We start from the raw sequence: 25,661 nt of genomic DNA on the forward strand, positions 1-25,661 counted from the left end.
ATCCAAACTGCCTAGGCTCCCACCAAGCCAGTACATGCAGTAGGATCAAAAACCCATTGCCATTGTTCTTGAGGTCTCAGTAGTTCTCGTTGTCCGCTATGTTCAGTGAGACCGGTTTTAACCCAGGCTTTTTCAGACCCTGGCCTCTTACACGCATTCATAAACCCACATTCTTTTCTATTTTAAAAGATTGTACTATATTTTAAATTAGACTAATATTGTAAAGTAGCAAGAAATTGAATATGGGCAACATGTAAGGTCTCAGATGAAGAGTGTGAGAAAGAACTCCAAAGGACAGCTCAATGCCTTTCCGTGGCTTCCATAGACCCTGTTATCACAGCGCTGTGTATGCGGTGCCCATGGTAGAAGTCTATTAGTTCAAAGTCTGATCAACTTGTCTACTCTGACATTTTCCATACTGTTTGAATATCGGTAGTAACTGTATTATATTTGCATATATACAAAATGCAAAACAATAATATTATTTAGGGTTTGCTTGCTGTGCGTTGGACACCATGTGCTTTATATTGATTCCTTTGTTCGGGGCTGCACCTCAGTGTGGATCCTTACTCTTATGTGAGTAGCTTGCATCTTCTTTCTTGCAAACTTCCTTGAGCTATTGTCTGCTCTCTTGCTCTTATCATACTCCACTCTATTTCCCCGACCCGCTCCCACTACAAGTTATGCAATGGCTGCTTACACTACACAACCCTGAAGCCATGGCTTTTTAAGAATGCTTTCCTCAGTTTGCTCTGTTGTGAGCAAAAATCCAATTTGACACTGGAGAAAAATATGAAATCATATTTTATACTAAATTTTGACTGATTTAGTCAAAATGCTTCAAGTGGTTTGTACATTTTTAAACCCGGCTTAAATCAAAGAAGCGAGGAGTGAAGGGGAGGAAGTGTTTGAATATGAACTGGTGGGTTCCACTGGAGCACAGAATCGTTTGTGAGGAAATCTGTCACCGAAGATTGAAGGGGGAAACGCAGTTCACAGAAAGTGTGGGTGAGGGGATGGCAGAGAAAATGTGTAACACAAAATATGGACATTTGAGAGGTATGCCTCATTGCTTTGCATCGATGATTTGCATATTAAGAAGTCAGGAGTCTTCACATTAATGAATCCCTAACTAGTTTCTGACACAATAGACTGATATGTCCCTGGAGGAGTCATTATGGTCTATCATGTCAATGATCCGCATATTAATGACTCTCTAACAGGCTCATCAACAGGTAGCCTAAATAGGCTCCCATTGAGTTCTTTTTCATTTGCTTTTTAAATGTATCTTCTCTCCCCTTCCTTTTGTACTACTATTGTGAAGAATTGACAAAAAGGCCCATTAAGATAATTTTAATGTGTGACTTAAGTTCACAAAAGCATTAAATTTAGAAATAGTGCCTTAAGACCCTACCAGGGCTGCTAAAAAGTTTGCTAATGCCGTGAAATACAAACCAAGTTTGGGAAATGAGATTCTCTTTGGATGTTAAGATGAACTGTCTAGGCTAATTCACTGGGCTACTGGCTTTCTTGTTATATTAATTTCTGATGGTTAGTGCAAGTAGAAGAGCTACTTTGAAAGTATGATTGCAAAATAGAATTACTTAAATAGGGAACTGAATTCAAGCAGACTTTATAACATACATTCCACTAAATGCTTATTTAAACTAAAACAATGGTTGAAAATAAAAATAACTTTAAAATATATAATAAATACTAGACCTAGTAGATTTAATAAGAGGCTGGACATCCCATGCTCTGAAAGGATGACTTCATGACATTTAAATTCAACATTTAATTAAAAGTAAAACAACAATATTCCTAATACCTTAACATTTCTAAATTGCTTGGGACACTTTATTTTCTGTTAATTCTAACGATTATATTAAGGATACTAGTTGATTCTTTAAAGCAAACACTATGTCTATGTTTTACCATAAAAGGACTGAAGAACTGGGGCTGGAGAGATTTCTCAGAGGTTAAGAGTACCAGCTCTTCTTCTAGAAAATCCTAGTTCAATTTGCAACATCATCATAACAGTTAATGAAAGTCCATAACTCCGGGATCTGAAACCCTCCTCTAGCTTCTAAGGGCATCAGGAAAACAAATAGTCTGAGGGTGGTATATGGGGACACAAGCCAACATAAGGCATATTTCTTAAATGCCCCTGCACATGACTTGTTGAGACAGGATCTCTTATACATTCGAGTCATACATACACCCAAAGGAAATAAAAACAAAAACACCAAGCAATTATTCTTCCCATACTTTTATTGAATAATGAACCATTTCGCTTTTCTTCTAGATAAGGGAGGGTTATTGCAGCCTCAGAATGAGATCTATTCTCTGTTCTCAATTTGACTACATCTGAGATGAACGCAAATCCAAGTGGTTGGGTATACCTGTGGGGTACTTTTTCTTAAGTCATTTGAATTTTAAAAGACCCGCTTTTTATCCAGGTCTGTGAAGGTGGGATGATACACTTTCTGTTGGCAGCCTATATAAAGGACATGGAAAGAAAAAGCTCTGTTTTTATCTGGCAAATACATTCCTTCACTGGCATTAGAGCCTACCTCTTCAGGATTCCAGAATGCCAGCTGAGACATCCAATCTAGTGGACTGAGCAATTATTGGATTCTTGGACTTTTCTTTGTTAAACCATTGAACTAACTGGACCACAGCCTGCAAATCAGTCATATATATATGTGACTGATTTATATGTATATAATCAGACTGTATATATGACTGATAGATACATATACACACATATATGTGCATAAATAGAGAGGATTTAATGAGCATGTATATAGGAGTGAAGGATAATTAACACCAGGTATTTTCCTTACCTGGTATTTGCCTCTCCACCTTACTTTTTGAGGCACGGTTTCTCATTTGCCTTGGATCTCACCAATTGAATAAGAGCTATCAATTTCCAGGACAGTTATGTCTGTGCTTCCTCAGAACTGAGATGTCAGTTACCCTTGAACTGGCTGAACTCAAGTACCATGTGAGTACGTTGCCCACTGAGCAATTTCTCAGTTCCTAAACCTTTGTATTTAAGAAATTAAATAATTTACATGATGAGTGTGAACACTACAGACTTCACTAGGGAAAACAGCATATTTACAGAACTTCTTAAAAATGTGTAAAAAATGTAAAAAAATCCCTCACTCAGCAAGTTTAACTCTGTTAAAGTTAGTTTTTATATATCAAAATTTGACATAATTTTTAAGAAAATAGTAGTTGAAATATATTAATTCAGAAAAAAACACAGCAACATTCTGAAAAATTTGAAAGGAATCTCTTAACAATCAGTCTGTGGGGATGTTGAAGATTGAACAGTCAGACATTGGAGACAGCGAGGATTTCAGTTGGACAGTCACGAGTCTCTTGACATCTATCTGCTGCATGGGTGTAATTATGTCTTTTAAGAATTTAGATAAAGTAAGGACCTTAGGGCAGTAAGTTTGAGACACTTTTTTTCACAGATAACTTGCTGATATACATTCTTCAGTTGTTCTAGTATCCATCACCTAAAGACATTTACATTTCTCTCCATAAAATATAATTGGCAGGTAGTAGCAGAGAAGTCCCTTAAGCCAGGTTCATCTATAGTCTTCTTCTACTTAAAATTCATGAATTCTGCTTGTAATTACACCACATTCCCAAGCAACCTACAATGTTTTTTTGTCCACATCTCAACTTCCAAGATTCTACTTAATGATGTACTAGACCCTCATCAGTCAGTGCCTTGAAAAGTGCACATCACTTCCGTCAGTGTGTGATGCTTGATTCCATGACAGAATTATAAAAGGTAAAATGTCTTTTCTGCTGTGGGGAGCAACTAGGGAAAAAACAGCACCCACCACACTGACATGGCCAAACAGATTCAAACCCGTAATTTTTCTTGGTAGAAAAGAATGCATCTCTGAAAAATAAAATTAAATACCTACCAAGGATTACCTCATGGAAGGGTGACTTTAAGTTCTTCTTTCTTTGCTACTGAAACTATTCTTCATCAAAAAGATAAAGCATCAATGCTTTTAAATTGAAGAATCATGGTGAAACACAGTGTTGTAATATATAAAACTTATTGATATAAGATATATTTTAGAATATAGTGATTCAATATTCTCTAAATAAAAAATAACTTATTGGGCTCATGAAGCAGAATATCTTAATTTTATTGAAAGGGACGTAAATGGTTGAAAACCAAGAGCAATAACTCAGCAGGTAATATGTCTGCCACCAATCCTGTCAACCTGCATTCAATGCCTAGAAACCACAACTAACTCATGTAGGTTACCTTTGGTGTCTCTGAAGGCACAATGTACACACACACACACACACACACACACACAATTAATTAAAGTAATTTAAAGGATGGAAAGCAAGAAAATTCAGCCTGTTGAAAGGAATGAAATGCTGCTTAGGCCAGCTAGAAATTATAAGGACAGTAATTCAACTTTCAAAAAAATAACTGTGACGTTGTCTAACAGGTTGTTCTTACTTCTTCCAGTGCCTGAGCAGTTCATATAATTTATTTAACCAGACTGTGATATTTTTTTCTCCATGACTTTTGATTGTATACTAAAGTAGGACTTTAGTTTCTGTTATCAGTGTTCTCTAATACACTTGTTTACCTTGATTGCTGGTAAATATAAGCAAACTTCCAATACATATAAAATAATATGGGATACATTATTCCACTATACAAAGTAGAGAATAAAAACCTATGTAGGTCATAATTCTGTGATCTGTAGTTTTGCTTGAACTGGTTATATTACAATTTTAAATTAATAGTTGCTTCTATTGTTTTATTTTTTAAAAATTACATGTGATATATTTGATCACATTACTGTCCTTCCCCAAAATCCTCCCAGAACCTCCTAACTTCATTATCTACCCAACTTCATGCTCTCTCTCTCTCTCTCTCTCTCTCTCTCTCTCTCTCTCTCTCTCTCTCTCTCTCTCTCCCCCCCCCATCTGTCTTAAAGCCAACAACAGAAACAAATCAAAACAAGCAAATGAAAAACTGTAAGACCAAAAAATATACAAAAAGTGCATCATGCTGGATGTTAGTCTGGAGACTTAACAAATAAAGAAGAATCCAGAACCAATTTTAACATTCTCATGTTTTCCTCTAGACTAAGCGTTACTCTTCTGGGTGACTGTCAGTAGTGTAGAAGTGTGATTTGTGTTTTGAACTCTGGTGTAATCATCAGAAAACTGATCTTAATGCATCATTCCATCTTAAACGCCCTCTAAAAACACCTTGCTTTCTATTCTCTTTAGACAGGTCTGTTTGCTATGAGACATTTATCACAGTTATTTCTTTGAACTAGTATCTCCTCTGCTCTCAATTTTATTCCTGATCAAGAAAAAAATGATGGTATTATGATGCCACAGGAAAACACAGTAGGATAGCTGGTGCACTATGAATGTTATCTCTCTTCAAACACAGGCTTTGTTCTCTCTTCTTTTCCAATAACAAGTGCATATAAACCATCTAAATTCTATAAAGCCAACTACTAGGGATACAGCTTAATGGAAAGGAATATTACCTGATTTCTTTTAAACCAAGTGAATTTTTATCATGTTTGTCCCATATCTATGTAAGACTTATGTTGATATATGTAGTTTTACAACAGGTTTAAAGATATGCTGAAAACGGTTCATAATTTTTTTTTTATTTAAAAGACCACTTATGAATTGTTTGTGGTGCAGCCTGTATTAGTAGTCTAAACACTTTGGGGGCAGAGGCAGGAGGATCAAGGCTTTGTTTTTTTCCTACATAGGAATATCATATCTTAAAGGAAAAAATATTGGGGAAGACATGCATAAAGGACATAAATGAAACCACAAGCTTTAAACATAAATGGTGATCTAGAGTAATGTAGAATTTACTTTTTAGCATGAAATGAGAGGTGATGAGGAGGGACTATTTTGTGCACTTTGGAGCACATTCAACACCCACGACTCTTTTAGTAAATGGTCCTTTGCTTTTATAAACACTTTAATCCCTTTTGAATGGTTATTTTTTTGTTCCTGCCACTCACTCTGTTACCTCCAACAGATCAGATTTTGATTTTGTTGAACATGTCTTATAGAAGGTTCTTGAATATGTTAAGGAACGTATATGACATTGTGGCACGTTATAGGAGTTTAGGAAAAACTAGATTATTAACGATGCTAAATCTGCCATGTTTTGGCATTGATAAAAACAAACCATACGCCCAAGAATGGAAGGAGAGCTGCTGCCAGACCTCTAGAATTATTAATTTGGTGGTGACGTTCTCAGACCGAGTTCTCAGTAGAGTATTAAAGGAAGGTGGAAACTTGCACCCAGGCAGACCATTTTTGGAGAGTTTTTTTTTTAAATAAAAGTTGCTTGTTTAAAATGTCTGGTGAGTTTTTTTTTTTTTTTTTGGAATATGGACTAGTGATAAAGAGAGATTATTTTTAAAGTTTAAGGGAGTATACTGCTATGGACTGCAACTTTTGGTCCTACAAGAAAGTGATGAATTTATGAGAAAATGCACTAGAAACTAAGAACAGAAAATTTCTAGCAAAAAGGGAACTGGGAGTCAACTGCTGTGCTATGAAATGTGATCAGCATGTGCATGTTCTCATCATTATTAGTAATAATATCAGTGATAATAACTGGATTAAAAGTCCATGGGTTGGAAAGTGTATCAAATAATCACTCTGTAAGACATTTAGTGGTCTTGTGAAGGAAAGCTAAATATCTAGATGAATGTGTCTTGTTTGAAGTGACATGGTTATCAATGACTAAGTACAAGTTTAGTAATGGATAAACACTTGGAACGGCAGGGTTAGTGCTCTTTCCAAATGTGTCCGTTCTCTAAAGAAGAATCCCTTGGAGACCAAGACAGTAGGATCTCTAATTTGGTTATTAGTTTTTTTTTTCTAATTTTGCCAACATTGTAGAATTGAAACTTTATTTCCCCTATAAGATAGGTAGATGATATTACCTTAGTATAAGGTCCCTTTCAGATCTAAATCCTATATAAGTTAAATAAACCTTGCTAAGGGATAAAAAATAAACTTATCATGACTATCTCCCATTTTATACCCCTGGCTAGAGTCCACTAGTAAGAAAAAAAAAGAAAAGAAAACAAAAGAACATCTATGGAATTTATTTAGCCACATTCTGATTATACAGTGATGTTGTTTTTAACTACGCCTCCCCAGATACTGAGCTAACACCTGTTAGATTAGACAAGGCAGAGAAGGTATCCAACTGCTTCCTCTTTAATCATCCCAGAAAGAGAGCTTTCTCTTATACCTTCTCAAACAAAAGTTCCTCCAAGCAGTTATCCCTCTCTTCTACTTCCTGTACATCTCTCTGTGTCCTCCTGACCTTCTCCCACTCTCTATGACTATTTCCTATCATCCAGTTGCTTGCTCTGCTGCTAGAACTATGATTGATTTTTAAAATGCTGTTTACAATATTCAAGCAGAAGGCTTTTGGTAAAGGTGTGTGCTGGGGCTGAGCAACACTAGAAGCAGATTCCTCCACGAAACAATGGAACCTCTGGACTCATAGTGTGAACAAGTATCCTGTAATACAGTAACATAGAGTAATCCTTTTCAAAGTCTGGCTTAAACTAACTCCAGTTTCATCTTTGACTTTCTGCCTTTAAACCCCATCCAAACTCTCTGACACTATTATTGCTCTTGGATGCATCCTCTTTTGAGCTATTTTTCTTTTACCACTTGTTATGTTTTTAATTATTCTTCTGAATGCAGAAACTTCTTATTTCTTAGTAAACTTGAAATGAATCTTTGAAAAATTTCCCTACTCTCCTGAATTACTATTTTAACTCTTTCCTCTCAAAGGCAGTAGCTTATATAGCCCATCATTTATTATAACGTTAACAACTCATTGCAACTACTATATTGTGTTGATTTATATATTCCTATCATTTCATTGCTTGCCTGGGATAAGAGTTTAAATACTACTAGTCTTTGATTTCTCAGTGTTTGTTATAGTTGATCATACATATTGAAAATATCTGTAGAAGAATGAATGACCCCTCCAGATTAAATAATATGGTTGACTATATCAAATGTCTCAAAATTTACTGGAAATAAACTATTGCTCTAAAGTTCCTAGATTAGCTTCAAACAAATTTTAAAATTAAAAAATAAATTAAAACAATTACATTTAATCATGTGACCCTGGAATTCTAAACTTCGGAAGTGGTAATAATTTAATCATTAGAAGATAAACAGATAAACATATGCTGTTCTTCTCTGAGTAAATTTTGTGTAAAGAAGAAATGGTGTTATTAAAATGCTGGCAAGAGATAGAAACTAGAAGGGAAGGTAGAAAGAGGGTTGGGCATTTATTCAACAACACCTCTTGTCATTAGACTGCATCAGGCAGCATGTCAATCACCAGGAATAAAAAAAAAAATAAAAGGAAAAGAAAGAAAGAAAAATCTTCTGATTAAAAAGTTCTCCAGACACAAAAGGGACCTGAGAGCTAGAAACAACAACTTTACTTATGCCATAGTCAGATGTACTGATGTAGAAGAATCCTGCTATGGGTGGGTCCTGCTGTCAGTAACCAACACAGTCTCCATCTGTGCACAAACTGTAAGCCTGTTTAATTAAACTACTTACATGGATTTGGTCATATAAATATTATTTCAAATTTAAGAGTGGTGCTTTGTTTACACACATCCTATCATACATGGCTAAAAGCAAGCCGTTATCACAAATGAGGATTGAACTGTTTAGACCTTTTAAATAATGCATTAACTCTATGCAAAACGATGACAGATTTTGGTCATCACATGTACTGATTCCTTCCTCATAAATTGCTTTACTTGTAGTAACTATAATCCCGAAAAGCTTGATTTCCTTTGGGTAAAACTATTTGATAGTCTTGTCTTTTTTTGATAATTATGTGGAGTCATGTTAGTTGTCTTTAGACTTTTGGGGAAAGAAATCTTTTCAGCAGTCATTTCAGCTTTTTTAATTGAGGCTGCATTGCTAAGAGAGGTTCATATTTCCATGTGTTTCTATGATTTGTTGATTTTAATTCTACATAGCATACATTTTAGGATACTCTGTAATCTATGAATATGCATTTTTGTCCATTCAGAACTGACAGAGGGACACCAATGTCATTCAAGTATTACTGTACTTATCTCACACGGCACGCGGAGGAGACACGAGTGCACACCAAGGGTGCACTGGGCACACTGGTACTGGGGGAGACAAATGCTAAATTTTTCAACTGATGTTAAATTGATTTTCAAAATGACTTTCACCAATTATTTTCCCACCAGTAATGTGCAAGAAAGCCTGTGTCCTCCGACCATCTTCCACTCTCTGGACTGATAAACTTTTACTTTATTGTGTTGAACAGGTATCAATGCTGCCACCTTGTTTTAGCTTTCATTTCTGCTCCCTAGTAAGCTGGCTGTCCCTTTATATGGATATATGTGCTCTAGTTTCTGAATTATTCCCCTTTGCTACCGAGATAAGCAGCAATTTTATTGATTTGAAGCTGTATTTTTCTCTGTATCCAGATATAGATTATTGGTTATTGATTGTGTTAATTTTATGTGATGCATATTTTTCCCCAAGTTTAATCATTTTTAACTTTAAAAAGTCTTTTGAAATTTAGCCTTATTTATTCAATATGCATGAGTATTTTGTGTGTCACATCATTGCATGTGTGCCTGGTGCCCTCAGAGGTCAGAAGATGCTGTTGGATACACTGGAACTGAAGTTTTTGGTTGTTGTGAGCTACAGTGTGGCTGCTGAAAATTAAACCTGAGTGCTCTGAAAGAAAGACAAGTGTTCTTAACCAGCAAGCCACCCTTTGGCCTTTCAATGAATAAAGTATTAAAATTTAATACTGGGGCTGGACATATAGCATAATAATTAGGAGGACCTGCGGTTCTTGCAGAGAACGTAGGTCTGGTGCCCTGAAATCCTATAGTGACTCATCATCATCTCTAACTCCAGTTCCCAGGGACCTAAGTTTCTTTTCTTATTTCCATTGCCCTTGTGGACATGCTGTTCACAGACATACATGTAGCAATGCACAGATTAAAAATAAATAAGTCCTAAAAATTCTTTAAATTTTAATAGAAAAAAAACTAAGGTGTTTTTTTTTTCTGCATGTTGTCTTTTCCCATTATTCAAAAGATACTTCCTACTGTATACATTCATCTATATTTTCTCCTAGGAGTTTTGAAGAATTTGACACGTTAAGAATTTAGTCCACCTGGATTTGGCTCATGTTCTATTGTCAGCCTTTTCTCTTAAGAATAGCCATTTCCCTGCCTTCATTTCTGAAGATCCTATGTTCCACCTATTTTTGGGCATACGTGTGTCTTCTTCTCACTAAAGTTCAAGAACTACTTCTCAATTGAATTGAAACTCTTAAAGTTAGCTAACACAGGTCCCTTCTCCATATTTCCCACAGCTATAGAGCTACCATCTCTCTGCACTTCTCTGTAGACTCACATGTCCGAACTCTATGAAAGATGCTCTTATAATCTTGACTACAATTTATTGGATCTCTACATTAGAGAATTTATACTTCATAATATTTTACAACTATCTATGAACATAGTATACTTAACTTCTTTAATATTTTTATGTTATTTTTAATTTTTTTAGGATTTTTTCACTTCTATAAGTTTTTTTCTATATTTTTATGTATAATATTTATGTTTCATCGGTATATTGTATATTGTGAGTATCCTTGAACATAAAATTTTCTTTTATATTTCTGAATTTCCATGTTTTGATAAGAATTAGTCACAGAAAGGTTGTTTCATCTCTAATCACTTGTCTCTGAAATGAGTTTTAAAAAATGAAGTTCCTGTTTTTTCCAAACAATCATTTTTATTTTTTTTTTATTTTTTATTTTATTTTATTTTATTTTTTTTGGTTTTTCGAGACAGGGTTTCTCTGTGGCTTTGGAGCCTGTCCTAGAACTAGCTCTGTAGACCAGGCTGGTCTCGAACTCCCAGAGATCCACCTGCCTCTGCCTACCGAGTGCTGGGATTAAAGGCGTGTGCCACCATCGCCCGGCTCAAACAATCATTTTTTAAAAAGCAACTAAAATTTGTTAGAAAATTCAGGGATGGTATCTTCGTAAATAAAATATAATACATTGCTTAGTAGCAAATATTTTCTCTCCACAAATAAAATTCTAATAGTTCCTAATTCTAATTAGGAACAAAAAAAGTCAGGAATAGCTAAATATGTTTTGTTTTTGTTGTTGTTGTTGTTGTTGTTGTTTTGTTTGTTTGTTTGTTTTTTGTTTTTTGTTTTGTTTTTCGAGACAGGGTTTCTCTGTAGCTTTGGTTCCTGTCCTGGAACTAGCTCTTGTAGACCAGGCAGGCCTTGAACTCCCAGAGAACTGCCTGCCTCTGCCTCCCGAGTGCTGGGATTAAAGGCGTACGCCACCACCGCTTGGCTTAAATATTGTTTTAATAGTTTACACATTCTTTTTAAATATATTTATTAGTTCTTTTAGAATTTTATGTATTGTGTTTTTATCACATTCAGCCTCCTCCCCAATTACTCTCAGAACCAGTCCCACTTCTCTATTCACCCAAGTTCATGTTTACTCTCTCTTCCTATCTATCTATCTATCTATCTATCTATCTATCTATCTATCTATCTATCATCTATCTATATCTTTATCTATCTATCTATCTATCTATCTATCTATCTATCTACTATCTATCATCTATCTATATCTATCATATCTATCTATCCCCTAGAAAACTCAAGTCTACAATGCTTTGTGTTGGGCTACTCTTTGCTATAGGCCCTTTCCTGGATTGTGGTTGACTTTCCACAGAGTAAACCATTAAAGAAGACTGACTCTTCTTTTCCCAGCAGTTATCGAATGCCAACAATTGTTCTGCTTGAGGCTGGACTTCATGCCCATCTCCCACTTTATGCTGGGATTTTATCTGGCATGAGTTTCCATAGATCTTGTTCATGTTATTATGATCCCTGCACATTTATATGTACAGCTGCCCTGCTGTGTTCATTAAACAGTTCTTTTAGAGTTACTCCCCACTGATAACTTATTGCTATCCCCGTAGACCAGTGTGTCTCTCAGTTATCATCAGAAAAGCTTCTTTGGGAGTTAGATGGCAATTAACACAGAGGCCTACAACTTATATCAAAGTGTAAAAGTTACAAGAGCCTGCATGGTTTTTAGCCCAAAGAGGATGTTTATATCACTTCTGTTACCCCAAGGTTCATAGAGCTTTGCCAGAGTGGCTTAGATAGCTTATAAGAGAGAGAAGTGGTGGATATGCCTCAGGTTTACATGTTCTTAAAAGGGATAGATAGTATATATTCAGAAAATAAACATATTGGTTTGTAGACAAATTTCACAAAAATAAAATCGTGGTATAGTTACAGAACTTGTTAAACACTGTAACTTTCATATTAATTCTACATCAGTACTTCAAATTCTAAAATCTAAGAATTTTTATGTACATAGAACATGACATTTTTGTCATGTTTCCAGTAAAGTTAAAATGAAACAATAAAAATATATGCAAAACTAAGTTACCTTCTTACATAATTAGGACGAACAAATTTACAAATTTCACATGGTTTGTAGAAATAAAATTAGCCATGCTGTATTTGTATCAAAAGTTGCAGGGCAAACAGACTAGACATTAGTTTATCTGCAACTGACACTTTCAGGTTTCTTGTTGTTGTTGTTATTTTTGTTGTTATTTTATTCGTTTAGTTGGTTATTATTGCAGAAAACTTACTGACAAAAGTTAGTATAAGGAAAATAGATTGGAGGTTGGACATGGTGGTAGATGCCTTTAATCCCAGCACTTGGGAGGCAAGGTCAGCTCTCAGACATGAACTCTCTGTGAATTCATGGCCAGCCTGGTCTATGTAGAGCGTTCTTTGGCAGTTAGGGATACATGGAGATATTCAGTCCAGAAAGAAAGAAAGAAAGAAAGAAAGAAAGAAAGAAGGGAGGGAGGGAGGGAGGGAGGGAGGGAGGGAGGGAGGGAGGGAGGGAGGGAGGGAAAAGAAATGAAGAAAGGAAGCAAGAAAGGAGAAAGAGAGAGAAAGAAATTGTCCAAGAAGACTGAGAAGACTTAGTGGGTAAGGTGCTTGATCTGCAAGTCTGATGATCTGAGGTCAATCCCCAGAACCCATGTAAACATGAGAATCAACTTCAAAAATTGTTTTCTGTCAGCCACGTTTGTGCCATTGCACAGCCACCACGAACACCAGATGTACTCAGTAATAATAACAATAAATAAAATATTTTAAAAATGAAAGAGTTTAAAGGACACAAATTTACTCTGAGTAGCTATACATAAACTGTAATTTTCACTAATTATATTTTTCATATTGAGTATCACAGACAAATATAATTCTAATGACCTTATTAATCTGCGCACTCACATTTGATGGGAAAAGCACTTATCATTTTTAAACAGAATGGAGATTACACTAGAAAAAGCAGTGTAATTTTAACAATTTTAAAGGAAAGTTATGTGTTAAGGTATGCCCACTCTGAAGTCTCCTTTTTAAAATTTACCAGTGACAATTCATGCATGAAATTTTTGAGCATAAATTTAGTTGCCTTTCAGGTTTTAGTGAGCTTATTTTATTTTTCTCTTCTAGATAGAGGTTACTGTTATAACAATAAAATTGAAAGCTAAAAAGGATATAAAAGATAAATTTTGAAATGTTAGAAAATAATTTTATAATAATAATAGAAGATCAGTTAATAAACTGTTGTCATTAAACCAAAAGGGAAATATATGCTCTCAACTTGAAAGATTAAAAAAAATACAATATACAGTACACATTTACTTATCATTTCACTCTGGGTATGATTTAGTAAGCCCAACAAAATTTTATTTAGAAATATTTCTTTGCATAGATTTTTTAAGTTTTTCTAGAATCAGTATTTATTACTGTGTCCTTCTAAAAGATTTATTAAAAACTTAAGTTCTTAAGTTTTATTTAAAATTATATACAATAATATAAAATTATATACGGTTGTATGAACATTATTTGTCTTACGGCTAATTTTCCATTACGTAAAACACTTCAAAACATGTAATTTCAGAACAAATGTCTGTTTTTCTAAATTTTAGCAGTAAAGAAGAATCATTGCTAACATCTGAAGAAAATAAGCTTGAGAATTTGAAGTTCACAGGTAATATTTATTAAAAATTAAACAAAATCTGTTTTTGTTACAGCCTTCCATGAAAATAATCTTAACAGCCAATCGTATTAACTTTTCAGATGCCTACATCCCAACAATCATTTGTTCTCTTGAGGACAAGGATGACTTGGGAGCCAGTCATCAAAATGTAGAAGGTATCAACACGGAGCGTGATGAACGTAATGAAAAAGAAATAGACTTGATGGTAAGTGTTCTGGTTGCCAAGGCATTAGAGGAGATGGATCTATTTACGCTTCAAAGATGCTACAATTCCTGCCTTTCAATGGCCTCAGCTAATATCATTTGCAAATGTGAAAGCCTAGCCTCTGTCCTAGCATCTCTAGCAAGCTAGAGCAACAAGGCACTTTGATTTCAGCGTGTGGTAAATTAATGACATTCATTTCCCATCTCTTTGCCATTGGCTCTGAGCAATAGTTTGTGGGAATTAGAGGCCAGGGACACTAGCCTGATGTGTACTTCTAATCTTTGTAATGAGCGTACACTTAGCATAAACTCGTCTGTAAAATAAGAGGACTGGAATAGGAAATAGTTAAGGCCCTATCCAACAGACAAGCCTATAATTCTTACATTTATCAATCTTTTGCTTTACTATTTCTGTCCAGGTAATAATCATAAAGTTTATTATTGTGGTAAAATATTAAATTACCAAAGAAGAAAATAACTAGTGCTTCATAATTTTAAAACTTGTAAAATTTTAGTATAGTATTTGTTAGCACAAATTCCACACTTGGTGAACATCAAATCTGTTCTGAAATTTGGAGGAGCTGGTTTAGTTCAGTCTTAACGCACAATGAGAGGTAGAAGTAAATGAGTCACACAGCACATTTATTTTATCCTTACTGTATTCGGTGGGAGCTCACAGCATGGGGATACAAGGATTCATAATCATCGTAGATTAAAATGACATTTGCCTCTTCAAGTGTCAGTGCTGAAGCCCAAAAGAGCTAAAACTCTTTTCTTTCTCCACACGTTACACCTCAGCGTTAGGGACATGGCAACCCCACCACTAAAGTATGCAATTTACTGTGCTCGACTTTAAGGCCCTACAAAGTTGTCACCCCATTGTGAAAATTCTTACCAGCTGAAAGTTAACATCACTGTTTTTTTTTTTTTCAAACCACAGAATATAATGAAAGGCCCCTGGAAAATCACATACTTCACCAATACACCTCATTACCATGAGCAGCCTCAAATATAAAAGTTTGTTTAGAAGTTACTGAAAGTGTACGCCCAATAAATGAACAGGGAGCTGTAATTTAGATGCTAATTTGCTCCATGCTGATGTGACTGCATAAAACAATGAAGCTCCATAATAGATGGAAATACAACCAAATCTGTGGAACCCACAGGCATTGGCTTATAAGACAGCTGTGCAGTTGACAAGTAACATGAGCCTTATGTGAGAAGAAGGGGAAAACGTAAGATTTGCATATAATTATTGAGATCATGCAAATGTCAGTTATGAGGAGGAAAAAAAAAAAACACAGGCATCTCACTGTTAAATCCTGACAGTTGGCATCACTGAAGAGCTCAAATACATTTGAGTACCAGTTGGCAGAGGGTCATTAAAACAGAATTTGCAGAGACATTAGCTCCCTCACTTTTCTTTGAGTGACGTTTTGCTATTAATAGTTTGCAGAGGCTTTGCAGAAAACATATTAATAAGAGAAACTGTAATGGGGGCACCTACAGCACATATAAATGTGGCAAGGGGCATCCAGGAAGCTGCTCTGTAATTGATTAGCATGGAGCTATCAATGTGTACATTCGAAGTGAGGAAAAACTGCAATGACAAGCAAGAATGGTTGAATAATACAATGTGATATTTGGAAGCTGAGAAGGAGAGTGATTAATTTGGGCCCCCTTCCCACTGATCTCATTCCCAAGTCATATCCCACAAAGATCTTGCCTCAAACATGCAACTTCCAGAGTTTGTGTGAAATCCGCAAATGAATTGAACCAAGGAAATCTACCCGATAATTACTTGAGCTAATAAAATCTAGTTTACTTTTCACACATTTAAAAAAGATTATATTGTTCTTATTTTTGTTGTTCTTTTTTCATAAGATAAGCCAACGGCTGATATCTTCCCGGGATGAAAAGAAGACATTTTCAACAGATCCAGTCAATTTCACATATAAAGCTGAGGGATCGGAGGAGAAGCAAGGTTACCATGGAATTCCTACTGACTTGTTCAGAAGGCCTTTGTCTCCAAGTTTACCAGAAGAAATCCCCTTAAAGAAAGATTTCTATCGCAGCAAAAACTATTCCCCAGGAAATGAATATGGTCATACACCTTCAGAGGAGATTTCTTCACATGTGGGAGAAATTGGGCCAGCAGTGGGAGATGCTAGCTCTGATGAATTAACTCAACTGAACCTCTGCAGCAAGGAAGTCCTCGATGACAATGCCAACCCAGCCCATGGGTCTGACAAAATGCAAACAGTATACTCCTCCTATGACCAGCTAATGGCAGGCAGTCTTCAAAAGAGTGAAGCAGGAGTCAAGAAAACTGGAATAAAAGATTACAAATATTCAAGAAGTGATTTCTATTTGGAGGCATCCACAAATCTGGAAGAATCAAATGCATCTTCAAAAGATGATTTCACCAAGGACAATGTTGCAGAGGAGCAGAACACATGCTTAGGTGTTAATGAAAATCAAAGCACGAATTTTCAATCAATATTCCAGAACCAAGATAGACAAATGGGGCATCCCAAAATACGCATTGAAGGGACTAAAGAGAATAACAAAGAATTAACCACTCTACTAAGCAAAGACACTACAACTACTCCCTGGACAGTGACGGTAGATCCCTATCGTTCAACAAAGAGAAAAGTTAATTGGAGAGAAGCTGGCAATGGTACCAATTTGGAACCAAGAGCTTCTCATCTTGGTTCACCAAGAAATGGCAATGTTCTGACGGATGATTATCTTTTTCAAGGTGAGAGGGGAAAATCAGATGCTAGTAGTCAGGAAGATCAGCATATGAATACACAGCATGAAAAAAATTGGAATGTTCTGGAAAGTCAGCCAGAAACAAGAGGGATTGAAACAAATATAACCAAGCAGATAAAAGAACAAGCAGAGTGTAAAGACGTGTGGGAAAAAAGAGACGACATGAGAGGTCTGAAAGCTCCCCCTGCAGAACAATTGTTTACCTGCCAAGAGACAGAGGGCTATGAACTGTCTTCTCCAGCTCATCATGGTATTACTGAGAAAGCAGAAGCACTTACAGCTTATATAATTAAGACAACGTTAGAAAGTACTCCAGAAAGCATGTCTGCTAGAGGAAAGGCAATAATTGCTAAGCTACCTCAAGAGACAGTACGAAGTGACAGGCCCATCGAGGTAAAAGAAACAGCGTTTGATCCACATGAAGGCAGAGGGGATGATTCGCATTATACCCTTTGTCATGGAGATACAGCGGGTGTAATCCATGTCAATGATTTTGAAAAGGAATCCCATTCAGCTATTTGTAATGTATATGTAGATGAAATGGAGAAGGAGGCAACCACATCGCCACGCAATCCTAGGAAGACACTTGACAAGGAACAACGTGGAACTGGAGTTGTAACATCTACAGACGAACCTTCACAGGTCATTACAGGCAATCAAAAAGGTACGTCAAACCTGGATTTACATTTGGGAGTGTTACCAACAGACAAAGCAATATTCCCAGAAAAGAAAGGTCTTGGGCTGCTTCAAGAATCATCACGGAGAACAGAGTTCGATGCTGTTCATTCTGCGTTTATTTCAGGCACTGTCAGCCCTTCTCAGAGCAGCCCTCAACTTTACAAATGTCAGTCAAAAACTTCAGAACCCTCTTCCGGATGGCCAGTTACTGAAGAGAAAGCAGTTACCAGCACAATACTCCAGGCCTTTCCTACCAAATCAGAATATACTTGCCATCCAGAAAGTGAGATCCTGGGCCATGCCATGTCTAAATTTGATGATGTTTCCAATAGTTTGGAAATAATGGAATCAGGTAGAGGAAGAGAAAGACATGTGGGTCGGATTGTCCAACAAAAAGAAGGTAAAAGCTTGGAAAAATCCCAAGGTCCAATGATTTTAATCAGTGAACCTCTTGAGAATCTGGAGGAGGCAAGGTCTGACATTAAAGAAGTAAGGTGTTTTGAAAAGTCACAAAGCCATTCAGACGACAAAGGGTCAGAGAGCCCTGCTTCTGCTACTCTTTCTGACCAGAATGTCCAAGCTCAGGTTACAGAGTCTCTGCTCTCCGCATACATCAACTCTAAAATACCTTATTTCCTTTTGTTTCTGATATTTCTAGTGACTATCTACTACTATGACTTAATGATTGGCTTGGCGTTCTACATTTTTTCCTTGTACTGGTTATACTGGGAAGGGGGAAGGCAAAGAGAGTCAGTCAAAAAGAAGTGAGGTTGACACAATGACTGTTCTCTCTTGAATGATAAGCTATTCTCTTGAATAATAAGCTTTTTAGTCCCAAACATTTGGGTTGGTGAGAGAGACTAGTCATTGTTCAAAGAGTCAGCGCAGTTTTTCTCTTGAAGGAACATTTAAAAAGGAATGCGTATGAAGTTAGCTCCTTCATATAAGTAATTATTCTATATAGGACCATTATGCTTGGATCATTAAACACCTATATGAATATGAGGTCTGAAGCACGTCAAGTTGAAATTAGGTACAGCTGTTGTTCCTTAGCAGGCTGTGAAGTCGCAATGCTTCATATCTCTTTGCTACTTAAAGTGCTATTTCTTGGAATCATTTCTTTCACAGTAAAGCTTTGGATATTTTTTTCCCTCAAAGCACTTTCTTTCCCCCTATGGTTTTTAAAAATAGATAAAACACAGACAATAGCAGAGAATTTTTTTCTTTTAGCCCTTAGAAGTAGCGATGAAATTTTCATTTAGCAGCGTGTCATTTATCAGCACATATTTATAGATAAAATACTGAAATTTCTATTTTATACCTACAAGAACATGCCCATGTGTGTTACAATATAAAACCTTAAGATGGAAACATGTATTATGCACACTCACTTTATACTTCATATGCATAGCCTTGTATCTCTTTACACCTACAATGACAGAGTGTTTATGAAACATTTGACCAATACTTCTGCATCAAACTGAAAATTTTCATGCAACTCTACAAATTTTGTGGATAGCCCATTTTAAACAACATTTTTCAATTGGAAGGGTAGACTGTAACAGAGTTAACAATTTTAGTTTTAAGTAGTGTCCAGACATGAAAACTAAAACCTGTAAGCATCATATTTGGACTATGTTGTACCTATAGAGCAGAAGCTCTCAACCCGTAGGTCGTGACTTATTTGGGGCTTCAAAGCAGATATCCTGCATGTCAGATACTTACATTATGATTCATGACAGTAACAAAGTTAGTTACGAAGTATCAACAAGATAATTTTATGGTTGGGGGTCACCACAACATGAGGAACTGTATTAAAGGTCACAAGAAAAGGAAGATTGAGAAACACAGCTATAGAGCATAAAGCCTCAAATAGCAATAATAAAATAGATAATAGAATGGTTTGCTCTTTATGATAGTTCTCTTGCTTTTAACTTAGTTGTTAGTTTTCAAGTAATGAGGAGAAGAATTATACCTACTGTACATGGACAGAACAAACAACTTGTCTTGGCTGATCCTCATTATGTGATCTTTAAGTTGTGAGCTGATGATTCAAAATTGAAAGCAGGAAAAATAGCTGGAATCATACTAGAAAATAAGTAAACATTAAGTATGGCGGTGGTCTGGACCACTGTAATTATGGGTAAGAGTGTGAAATAATAGAATTTTTGATGATGATACTGCCAAGAAAAATATACAATTTATTTCAGCAATTTTTGGATGACTGGAATATACAAGGCACTGTGTGCTCTATTCTGTGACAGTCCTTTGATACAATGAACATATATGGATCCCTTTATATAGCAAAATAATATATTTTTCACTTGCTTGGAGCATGAAAAATGTCACATAGAGCAAGCCTATTTAAATGGTCATCTTTTATGAGAAAATTTTCAAGGAATCTTTAATTGAAAATGGTATTTTTACTTATAATGATAAACTTACGTAACATTTCATCTTAGAAATATGCATTTATGAGAAAATAAAAATATTTTAAATTACTTTCACCTGATACTTAGAGATTTGCTTAATTTTCTTTATGTACACAATTATTTCTCAATCTTACAATTGCATGCTATTCTTAAGTCCTCTTGAAAAATGACTGCCTGGCTTCAACTCTCTAGTTGATCAAATGCAAACATCCTGAAGTAGAAAGTAGGTCAAATATTTATTTTTTTCAGAAGCACATTTCCATTAAATACAAGTGGAATTTCTTTAAGCAGTCCTTAGAAATTATCTCTAAAATTGTTGCCATCATATTTTGTTGTCAGGACTAAGCTGGAGTTAAAGTTAGCATTCCTTCAGAGTCTTTTGACTTAGAGTTTCTTAAGTCTAAGTTTTAAGAGTTTTAGTCAATATATCATTTCTCTTTAATGTAAAGAACACTATTATTTTATGAGCACAGGTGCCCCAACTGGAATTCTCTGAAATAATCAATCCAACTTCTTTTATCAATTTTATTTGATTTATGGTAACATTAACTCACAAACCATTCTCATGAATTTGTAATAAAACAGGAACAAGAGTCAAAAGATTTTAAATGCTGATTTGAACTGATTCTTCAAACATTATGTATGAGGAACTTGAAACAAAGTCATAAGAACATGTAAAGTGATTGTTGTGTGGCGAGGTAAAGCTCAGTAGTCTCTTTTGATCACTTCTCTATGCTGAGTAAGAAGAGTGGGTAGCAGGAAGAACTCGTGGCCTCTGCTAAGAAGGGTTTGGTTATGGACCATGTTGGTAAATGCCATTCTTAATGTATAACTGTGTGCTCCATGTCTCACCAACATTGACTTTAGGAATAATGAGGACATGGCAGAGTAATTAGCAGTGAGGAACTTTATCCCATTCTCATTTTGAATAAGAAATTTGATATAATCGTTATAATTCTTTATCACGATGGACTTCTCACTCTTAGACAGGAAGCCCTGAAAATTGACAATATAAGTAGTAACTGCAACTCTTCTTTAAGAAATCTGACTACTCTGAGCTATCTGTATCACAATAGAATTCTCAGCCATAATTGAGTGAATTCATAGATAATATTACTCTTCAGCATTGAGGAATGATAGGCTAATAGAACAATATATATCTGAGAAGGTCTAATTTGTCAATAGGAAAGTTTACCAAGGACTATATGTTTATCTATATTTAAATATTTGTCAATATTTTGTCAAAACAGGAAATTCTTATACCTCATCTTACACCAGTAGTCTGGTTAAATGGAAAAATTTTAAACGACCAGATGAAATAAAAGGAAATAAGTAAGATATTTTGTCTCTCTGGAATGGTATTCATGGAGAATTTTAAATGTTTTCTTTTGCAGAAATGAATTTTATTTCATGCTAGAAACCTTTTTACTTTATCAAGGTTCCTTTTGTATATGAATAAGATAAACACTAAATAAATAAAATAGGCCTCATAAAATTATAGGCGGTCGGTAGTGATTTCCTTTATGATAATAGGCTTTTTCTTTTACATGTCTATTGAGGGCTTCTGAAAATTGGATTTTACAAAGGACCTCCTTTTGGTGTTATCCTGTCTTAATCAGTTCCTGCAGAACTGAAGAAGATCCATTTTAACTATACAAGATGTGAAATGGCAGGCCATGCTTGCCAGGTACCTCTGGGGCTGTGTATCTTTGAAGAGAACTTCTAAAAAGGCTACTATTTTATTTCTGATTAACCATTGGTAGCTTTTGTATTTTTTTGGAAATTTTATAATAAAAATATTGTCAACACAACTTAATTTTCCTCATTTAAAACATATTTAGTCATGAATATGATGTTTCTATCACATATACCAAACTTTTAAAATTATAAATTAAATTTAATGAAGCTTCCAGCCTACCTTTGCATGTGCATGTATTTTACAATAAATTGTGCTATTGTGGTTTGCTGAAACCTTATTAAACAAACAACTATTTAAAAAGTATAAGATTTTCATTTCATATCATTTTAATATTTTCAAATTCATAAACAGGACATTGGTTTTTCGAAAGCAAGACAATACATTGTGCAAAATTTTAATGAAAGCTTCCCCAAGTCTTTTTCTACTATATTCAATTCTTGCAAACTGCTAGAAAATAAAGTAAGAGGTCAACAAGGGTAAACGGTTATGAAATCATTTTGATTTGGCTGTGGTGCCTCCAATATCTGACTTTACAATAACCTGGGATGCATAATTAAATGACTTCTCTTGGTTGAAATTGGTGCAGATTTTTTTATTTCACTGCTCTAATAACTCAGCCGTCCTTATTGTCCCCAAATCCCCTTGCTAACTGAACAAATGAAATTAGTCCTCTTAGCACTACGTGTGTGTACCCTCTGCCTAGACTGCATGGCTATACTTCTCTTCCTGGTTAGTGCTGCAAATTTTCTATGCATACTTCAAGTCCCATCCTTTCTGTCATACCTCCTTTCATAGTTTATAAGATTTTCTTTTAAATTTCTTTCTATGTTTTTTTTTTGCCCTTGCCTGCACTTGTCATTTTGTTATCCCAATCGAACTGACTATAAGTTTTGGAAACAAATATTGATTTTCTCTTTCTTCCAGTTATCCTACATGGTCTAGTTTGCGGGAAGGCTGAGCCAGTACTGGTCACAATGATGAATCTTCCTTTTGTTCCCTGCTATATAATTAAAACTTCCTAAACTTCCTTAAATTGTAGGTGGGATGATTAGATACCTGAAGATAATGTCAAAAAGGCAAAGAGAATGTGGAGATGCAAGATTGAATGATGTGCTGGGTTTGGGATATGGAAGAAGGAAAATGGCTTTTTCTTCACATTTCCCTTAACAATGTCATCTATTTTCCATCTTAAAAATTTCTTTCTTTGTTGGTGTGATGGTGCATGCCTTTAATCCCCACACTCAGGAAGCAGAGGAAGACCCATCTCTGTAAGTTTGAGGCCAGGCTGGTCTATGGAGTGAGTTCCAGAACAGCCAGGACTGTTTCACAGAGAAAACCTGTCTTGAAAAAAACAAAAACAAAAAAACAAACAAAAATTATTCTTTCGTGTATATAAACCATCCCTGTCATTTTATTTCATGAAAAATAACTAAATTATTCTGAATTTAGGGGAAATAATGCATTACTTACTTAACTGGCTAAGGTGGAAATTAAAAGAACACAAAATGTTGTCAGAGAGAGTGGCCCATGGTTTGAAATTAGCAAACATCACAAGGTATAAAGTTCAAGAAACCCAATCTGCCCAGCTGCTGCCATGCCCTTTGAAAATGGCTGATCTCTCCACTCCACACCTGTTCTGCTTGTCAACCTTCAGGGTAAGTAAACAGAACTTGGAATAGAAAACAGTCTGTGTATTTTTAAGAGGGAAAGTGTTTGCCTAACTAACATATAAGAGAGACTCTGAAAGCCCACACAGATAAATCATACACCAATGCAGCAACCTACAAATATTTCATATGGTAATGTTTGTAATATCCAAAAGTTTATTTTTCATCAAGTAGATAAAATGGTATTATAAATACATATACATTCTAGAGGTTTAGGCCAAAGAAAAGCACTATGCAGGCAGGGAATGCAATAGCTTTTTATTTAACATTTCAAGTTCATCGGGAATTGGTCACTTCAGATTGGAGGGAAAACCAGACACACTCCACTCTGTTTTAGAATTCACTAATATCTTGTATTAATTGAATTGGTTCTGGATGGAATCAATTTAAAATACAAAAGAAACACTCTATAAAAGACAATATCAAACAACAACATAGATGGCACTTAAGAATCATAAGAAGCTGGAAGCTCTCAATAAAAATACTTAAGTATATCATAATGTACTTTTAGAATTACATGTATGAGGTATGAATAATAGAGTTTATGTTTAGCAAGAAAAATCAATGAAAGCATTACACATTTGAATTGCTTTATACACTCTAATATGATGTATTATTTTACAATAGAAAATTCTCAATTAGTAGATTAATTCTTGGGAATAATAGGTGGAAGCCACTAGTTGGTTCCCAGCCACCCAGACCCAAAATCATCACACAGAAACTATATTATTTACAACACTTCTTGATCTATTAACTCACACTTCTTATTAACTAAGTCTTACATCTTGAATTAACCCACTTCTATTATTTTGTATTTTACCATAAGGCTTGTGATTTACCTGAAAGTTTCCTGGACACCTGGCTCCTTTGGCGACTACATGGCATCTCTCTGACTCCACCTACTCTCTCTCTGTTCAAATTTCCTGCCTGACTATATTCTGCCCTGCCATAGACCCAAATCACATTCTTTATTAACCAATGGTACTAAAACATATTCACAGTATACAGAGGGGAATTCGACATCAGTGAATATAATTTTTCACCATTTCTTGAGTGAAGTAGATCCCGAGTTCGAGGTAAAGAAAGGACCCAAGATTAAGGGTCTTTATTTTTTTTTCTCTCATAGGCAGTAGTGGAAATATTCTAAATGTACCTCATAGTCTTTGGAAGTCGTGAAGGAAAATCAGAAATAAAGGTAAAAATGCAGGATTAGAAGTAACACCCAAAAAGACTGCTCAGTCCCTTTCCTAACTTCTTCTTTTCAGCAATAGGTCATCTCGTTGACACCATAAGAAATCAAAAAACCTATAAATGCCTTCTTACAATGAACCTTAGCATATACAATACATAGAATAACCAGGATGAGGAACAAATACTAATATCCATCTAAACATTTTAAAACAAGATGGTTTGAATATTGAATTTTAAAATGAACCTAAAATAAAACAAATGAACACTAAATTCAAGCGCAAAACTTAAACAAATGAACTTGGAGAGTGGATGTGACTAACGAAGAGTCTCATGAGCATGAAGAGAAGTTTCTAACACAAACATTTATAACTTGACATCCCTGTCTTCAGGGCCACAGTCAATAATTACCATTCGTCAGACCCTGGTCAGCCAGGTAAATACAGCAATATTTTTGTAGATTCAGTTAGGCAGAGGGCAATTGACCAGGGAAGGAAAACAGTTTTTTAAAAGAAGTTGCTATTCCAAGTATGTCAATATCATTTGTAAAGTGACAACAGACAATAATGATTGCATCATGAAGCAACATATTCTATCCTATTTATAGGTCTTAAGCCATCATATTTCTATGATCCAAGATACCCACAGTGGAATAAAATTGAAGAAACTTTTGAGAAGATTGTGTATGTATGTCATTGTGCTTGCTATCCTAACCAACAAACTTATAATGTTATATTGCTGGAAGCCTTGTTATGAATGTAATTCTTCCCATCACCATAAATAGGAACAAA

General features: G+C 35.3%; 1 protein-coding gene across 1 annotated transcript in view; it reads left to right on the forward strand.

The window, feature by feature from the left end:
• The window catches only part of Ppp1r3a (protein phosphatase 1 regulatory subunit 3A), a 39,154-nt gene extending 20,502 nt beyond the window's left edge, over nucleotides 1-18,652 (forward strand). The window contains exons 2-4 of the mRNA XM_050145854.1: nucleotides 14,160-14,218; nucleotides 14,308-14,432; nucleotides 16,316-18,652. Of these exons, the coding sequence (XP_050001811.1) occupies nucleotides 14,160-14,218; nucleotides 14,308-14,432; nucleotides 16,316-18,652 (2,521 nt within the window). The remainder of the gene's footprint in view (nucleotides 1-14,159; nucleotides 14,219-14,307; nucleotides 14,433-16,315) is intronic.
• Nucleotides 18,653-25,661: the final 7,009 nt, after the last annotated feature.

This window comes from Alexandromys fortis, unplaced genomic scaffold (genome assembly GCF_014885135.2).
Source record: "Alexandromys fortis isolate MF-2015 unplaced genomic scaffold, M_Fortis_MF-2015_v1.1 scaffold_34, whole genome shotgun sequence".
In the NCBI taxonomy this organism is placed as follows: domain Eukaryota; kingdom Metazoa; phylum Chordata; class Mammalia; order Rodentia; family Cricetidae; genus Alexandromys; species Alexandromys fortis.